The 6,729-nt window shown below is 45.7% G+C and overlaps 1 protein-coding gene across 2 annotated transcripts in view; it reads left to right on the top strand.

Annotated features, from left to right (window-relative positions):
- The first annotated feature begins 717 nt into the window (after positions 1 to 717).
- ABCC3 (ATP binding cassette subfamily C member 3) overlaps positions 718 to 6,729 on the top strand; it is a 48,442-nt gene continuing 42,430 nt past the window's right edge. For both annotated transcript variants that reach the window (XM_080560365.1, XM_080560364.1), the window contains exon 1: positions 718 to 873. In XM_080560365.1, the coding sequence (XP_080416491.1) occupies positions 844 to 873 (30 nt within the window). In that variant the 5' untranslated portion in view covers positions 718 to 843. The remainder of the gene's footprint in view (positions 874 to 6,729) is intronic.

Here is a 6,729-nt window from a genome sequence, read left to right as displayed (position 1 = left end):
AACAACAACAAAAACTAGGGAACTAAGGCCATTTTCCTGAAATTCCAGACATCCATGACTAAGTGTACACCACTGTTTATGAACAGCCACCTGTTCTCTCCTGTCCAGCGCCCTTGGTTTCAGAGCCGTGTGGCAGGGGCTGCGCTAGCGAAGCACAGGTCTCGGGGCTGGGTTTGCTGCTCTCTCATTGCAGCTTTGGTCCCGCTGAGGTAACCACACTCCAAGCCTTTCTAGAGAAGAGACACAGAGTGTCTCCAAGATGTAAATGTTGACCTGAGCAGCCTGAATGGTTGGACATGGGCAGCCTCAAACCCATGAGGCCAGTTGACATTCCTGGGTGACCAGGGACATGAGCAAGCCCTCAGCCCTCTCTCTGCTTCCCATGCGGGAGCTGCCAACATCCCCCTTCAAGAGCAGACCCTATTTATCTCCACAGGTGGCACAGAACAAGGAAAATGTCTTCCTGGGGGTTCGGACCTTCCACTGGGAGGTCACCCTTGCAGAGAAGTCCCACACTGGCAGCAGTGCCTGCCTTTCAGTGCCCAGAGCCCCGTGCCCACAAGGGGAGACCTGGCACTTTCTCCCCGACCTGAGTGGGCTCGGGGGGGGGTGCCTGAGGCGGCCTCGCCGAGGTGACAAAGGCCGGACCGGCGCCTCCCGGCCTGAGGGGGCGAGGGCAGCAGGGCGAGGCCATGGCGCCTCCCGCCGCCGCCAGGGAGGGCGGGCCGGGGCTCGCCGGGCCCGCACCTCCCCGCCCCCGGCCCGCCCAGGAGGGCCGGAGCCGGCTTCTCCCGCTGCCCGGCGTGGGCCTGGAGGAGAGGCTCGGTTCCCCTTGCCGCGGCCATGGAGGTGTTCTGCGGGTCCCGCTTCTGGGTAAGCAGCGCGCCCGGCGCTCCGAGGAGACGAGCGGGGGCCGGGCTGGCAGCAGGCCCCCGAGGAGAGGGGGGCTCCCGGGGAAGCGGGCGTTGTGCTCCCCGGCCTCGGGGGTCCCTGCTGTGGGTGGGCGGCACTCCCGGCGGGCTCCTAACGGGACTTTCGTGCCCTCTTTGCATCCTCAGCAGCGCCTTTCCGTGGGCTTGCCCTGCCGAGCTTGCCCAGCGCTGGGGCTGGTCACAGCTCTTGTTTGGGCTTCAGAGAAGGAGCGAGACCCTGTCTTGCACCTCTGCCAAAAGCTGAACTTCATATTGATGCCACTGGTTGTTGCTTTCTCCGAGGGTCCTGTGTTGGTGTTGCTGATGTCCGTCAGAGTGCTGCCTGCCAAGCGCCTCGTTGCTGAAGGGTGGTGGGCTCCTGGCAGCTGAGGGTGGTCGCAAGGCTCGCAGGATTGCGGTGACTTGAGTTAGACACTGGAGCCTTCAGCCTTTTGGAAAAGCTGCTTGGAGCAGGTGCTGGGGCTGCAAGCAGGAAAGTTTGAAAAGTGCTGCCGTAGCCGTGTGTGCATGCCGGCTGTTGCAAGTGCTCGGCGCGGCGTTTCCCCGCGGTACAGTAACAGCGTGCTGTTATTTCTCTCCAGTTCCGTGCAGGCAGACCTTATGAAGTCGTGGGGATTTGAGCATGTGTGGAGAACTTGGAACTGCCTTTCAATAAATCACGTTTTTTACATGTTAGTTTGTCTTACATTGACTTAACTCAAGAGGGATTTTTTCCAACAAAAGACCAGCAGGAATGAGAAGGAGTGGCTGGCGATGAAGCTCTTCTTACTAACTGCTAGGAAGGTATTAAAGAGCAACACAAGAGCAACAAGCAATTGGCTCTGAGGACTTAATGCTGGGCTCTGTCTTCAGATAACTAATTACCTGTTAAAATCTGTCTCAACATTAATTTTTAAAAAGAGGACTTAGGTCCTAAGCCATTGGTTACATTTTTTGTTCAATCTCATATTTCCTTGCCAAGCACTCTGCGCGCTCACTGCTACAGCGCTTGGCGGATAAGCTTGCTCAAACAAGTATTTTCACCTCTTATTTCTACTATAAACACTTATAAAACAGGAACAAGCACAAACAGACCAACACTGCTTGCTAGCTATTGACTGCCAGGAGAAGCTTGTCTTAGCTTCTCAAGGAAGGCTTGCGGTGCAACTCCTGTTGGTGCTGAAAGCTTTTGATAACTATTTATTGATACATTAATGTAAAATGTTCCAGCAGTTATGCAGGTTTTGAGTACTTTGGTTCTGTGCTTTGTGCAGCAGTGTTACATAGTACCCTTTGCTATCTTTTTTGTAATGTTGCCAAGACTTTTCAATACAAAATTTATGGAAAGTAATATAAAAGTAATCCAGATAAGGGGTTTTAATTAATAAACATTTCTGTATAGCCTAAATGATGATGAGATCTGAATAAGTTTAATAAAGCATAAATAGTGATAAAAAATATATACCTTCTGTCTTGCTAGAAGTAATAGCACAAATATAATTAACACCAGTTAATCTGGAACATGGCTGAAACATGGTAGTTCGGCTTAGCAGAGGAATGCATTTTCTATCCAAGTCTGTAAAGGAAGGTGTCAGGTGTGTTACAAGGCTCTCTAGAAACTTCTTTGTGTAATTATCACATCCTTATACATAAACATAAATTATTACTAAAGAATAAAGAGAGACTGGTTGAAAAGTGAAGAGCGGTGTTCCTCAAACAAGGAAATGAAATACTTTCCCTTTCTTTGAGGAGTGCCATTCACCTGAATGCGGAACCTGTCCCTTCAGCACTTGCCGTAGGAGCAGGGTCATGAGTTACTAGGTCATGAGCAGTGTCCAGCTTTTCTTTTAGGTCTCAAGGTTGGGCAAGACTTCTGGCTAAATCCACTCAATCACTGCTGCATCAAAGTCCAGTAGTCTCTTGGATTCAACAGGATCTGTTGCCTTCTTTTGATAGAATATTCTGCTGGCTGATGAACACTATTACTATTCAGCTTACTGTGATTTCATACTTCAAAGACATGGTCCTTTATTCCAGTTACTCCAGTAATAGAAACATGTTTTGTCAAACTTAAATTTTGGTTCCTCATCATCTTATTCTACATACCTGGCTTTCGGACTCTGGGGAAGAGTTTCTATGGAAGGAAGCTTTGACTTCTTGTTGCCCTGCAGTGTCAACATTGGCATTACTTATGAGATGGTAAGCCAGTGATGAATAATGGGCAAAATACTTGGTCTGGAGTTGTTTAGAGTCAGAACAACCTTCCATCTGTCGAACTGTTTTTTAAAAATGCTACCCAATAACTTTGTGGGATGGAACAGGCAACCCAGTGACCAGCAAGCTAGACTCAGTAGCCAGGAGTCTTATACTATATTTTTGGTAGCCAGCGGCATTTTCCCTGTTAACAGGAGGTGTATGCAGTGAACTGATTTTGTGAGAGAGGTTGTAAGTGATGGCCATGAAGATGACCCTGCAGTCACCTTGAAACGATTTGCTTTGCAAATGCACCGTTCAATAAAAAAAAATGCATCCTTTTGAAAGATGTCCACAAAAGTTAGGGTTTTCTGTTCTGTTGTACACTTTAAGAGGGGAGATCAGAGTGAAAGACAGTTGCTGGCCTGTGCACATAAACTAATGGTGTTCAGCCTTGGAGTTCAGATCAAGGCTTTGATGAAATGTGAACTAGATTTAATGTTCACTTTTTCATAGCTGGTGAACTTCGACTCCTTCCCCGTATTTTGTCAAATAAACTGGATATTTTTGGAAGCTGAATGGCATACTGGTGTCAGTTTTAAAACTGTTTCGAGCAAAAGGAAACATGATCTTCCAATTTAAACAGTTCTTCATTTTGGAGTTTAAACCAACTACAATAGTTTCTTGTTAAAAGGAGGTCAGAATCAAAACAAAACAGTTCAGAGTTAGCTCATGAAAATATTTAGTTTGAGCTAAATCAACTTTAAGAGGTGATTGACTTATCTTGGGTTTTTTGGCTTATCAAAAGTGTTAAGGTTTCAACTCTTCACCCTGATGCAGGGTGGGGAATTTTGCTGGAAATGTCGAGGGGCTGGCTTTTTGTGTTTGTACAGAGGTAAAATAATTTCCTGTTCAACCCATTTTAGAAATGAAAAACTAAAGAAAACACTCTCGGTCACATTAGGAATTTATGAAAGCTTCTGGCTTCTAGCTACTGCTTTACCTGTTGAACATGCAATCAATGATTGCATTGATTGAATCAAATATGCAATACAAATACAGATTATATATAAAAGAGAAACAACCAGAACGTTTTAGTTTCAAAAGGCAGTATGAGCAATCTCATAATCTGAACACTTAGAAATACACTGTATACTTAACCTGAGAATTAGAAGCTAGTTGTTGATATCGCCTGGCTGTATTCCCATGCTAAATGCCTTTTGGGAAGAGGCAAATGTGATAGCACACACCTATGGACCGTCTTGTGTGGGTGTGTTATTTATTATTGTTTGCAATTACCTCCTGTTTTGTTGTGTCACATATTTACTGCTGGAATGACGTGCCAGTTAATGTGACCCACAATCTCTGTACCGGAGAAGCAGACACTGCTGAATTATTGCTTTGTTGCTTGTGTCCTCTGCTGCAGTGGGACGCGAGCGCTTCCTCCCAGAAGCGAACGGGGTGGTCTCCCAGGGGGAGTTCAGCTGCAGGAGTGTTTTGGCCAGGCAACGAAACAACGTGAGCTTAGAAAAACAAACTGTGCTCCAGCGTACAGACTTGTCTTTCTGTGGCCAGACTCTCTGGGTGTGAACTGGCTGTTGGAATAAAACACTTCATCTCTGCAGTACTCGGGTATTGTTGGGATGATGGGTTGCATTAACACTGTGACCAACAAACAGTCTGTGCATAGGCCTAAGGAGGAGCTTCTTTTTTCTTATTTTTTCAGCACAAAAAGGACAAGTGATATAGTACCTCAAATGAGAGACCACAGCTTCTAGTCAGTTGTCAGTGAGATCCGGGCTTGTTCTTTTTGATGCTGCTTAGCCCGTAGAGCTCGGTTTTCTCAGCTACATGTGTCTTGGTATCCTGGCATCTGTCTCTTTTTTTTCAGTCCCACGTGCAGTGCTGTCTCATTCTGCATCCAGAGGCTCTTGAGTAATTCAACAGGAAGTTGCAGCAACTTTCAAAAGTAAACAATACCTCAGACTTGTCTTTGAGAGAGCCTCGTATATCAGAGCACAAGCACCCCGTTAACCTTTATGTTTGCAGATAGTCCTTCACTTTGAATCATTGTGTGAAATTTTGTTGGGTTTGGACTAAATGTCGTGCCGTTCCCTGGAAATGCAGCTTCCTGCTCTGTTAGTTAACAGTGCCACCCTTCTCCCCTCTGCATAATTTCCCTTCTTGCTTCCTCATGTATCATGCTTACGTTTCTTTTTTTCGATTCAAGATGACTTAGAATAGCTGTAGGAGGGGAAAAATGCATCTTTCAAGGGAGATGACAAACAACGTGCTCATAACACGTGTACAAGTTTATTAAAACAAAAAAACTTACGTTATATGGCCCTGAATTAAATAATAAAGCCTAGCATTTCAATTATTCTGTTGCTGTTTCAACTAAGCTAGTTCCAGCAGAGGAAGAATGAAGTGAAAGGTGGTAGCAGGTCATTGCAAAGGGGAGATTAAGCAGTGGGGTGGCATCATCCGGACTGGCTGTTCTGTATACATCAGCTTCCCCTTCTGCCACGCTGTAATAAACACAAAGTTCAGTGTTTATAGATACTTTAAGATGACACAGACCTGCACATAATCTTTATTAACTGCATTCACTGTCAGATAACAGAGTCCCAATTACATAAATCTCTTCACAAACTATCGTGTCGGGTGTCTGTGTTCTGTCTTGTGTTAGGTCGGCGATCAAAATCGGTGACTTGAGTGGTCTCTTCAGACATCAGGTCTGGGAAGTTATTCTCTCGCAAAGGGTGGCTGTGTTGGTAACATCCTGAACTTAAAAGCAATTGAGTGCGCATGCTTAAATCTTCAAAGGATATTAACATTGTTGAACTGACTTGAATGGAAGCTGTTAATAAATGTTATGGGCATCAGATTCTGCAATGTCAAGAGAAGTATAAATATTTGTTATTAGATCTGGAGTATTAGCAGGGACCTGTTACCATTCATCTGTGCATAAACATAGTAATAGACTGCATTCAAATCTGTCTGGAAAAGACAAAGTCTGGATTTGAAACTTGTGAGTAAAACTTAGTGCCAGTGAAAGCTGCCAGTATCAAGGATTTGTGGAGTCCTTCAGTGACAGCTGCCAATTAATGAAGCTCATGAAAATGACATTTGTTGCAGTGGAATATGTGAATGTGATTGCTCATGTTTTTAAAGGAAATCGGCGATTGCCATTTCCTTCAAACCAGCGTGCTGACAGGGCAGTCCTCAGTGCCCAGGTGCACTGCTGCTTTGTGGGAGATGCTTCCAGAAGGCATTTGGTCACACAGCCTCGCTTGTCCTTCCCTTCTGTGGGGTTCTGGGGATGGGCCAGTAAAACTCGAGGGCGCCTCAGGGTGGAGCGGGTATGGAACTGGGATCCTGTTGTGGAGAGTCAAGGTCCCACCTTGCTTTGAATGTGAATTGCAGCCCCACAAGGAGACTCTCTATCTGTAGCAAATACCAAGGTCAGATATGTTCGTCAGCTTTTGACACAGCTGTTTCTTCCTGGTCACAGCTCTGACTTTTTAGTTTAAGTGACGCAGCCAGTACGTACAAGCTGAAGGGGTCGAGACTTAGGAATTCTATAAAGTTTGCCTCCTGAGAAAAAAATATTTGAAATTAATTA

Source organism: Anser brachyrhynchus (assembly GCF_964034855.1).
Source record: "Anser brachyrhynchus genome assembly, chromosome: 18".
In the NCBI taxonomy this organism is placed as follows: domain Eukaryota; kingdom Metazoa; phylum Chordata; class Aves; order Anseriformes; family Anatidae; genus Anser; species Anser brachyrhynchus.
The sequence above is the reverse complement of the archived record's forward strand: the minus strand, read 5'-3'. Positions and strand labels throughout refer to the sequence as shown.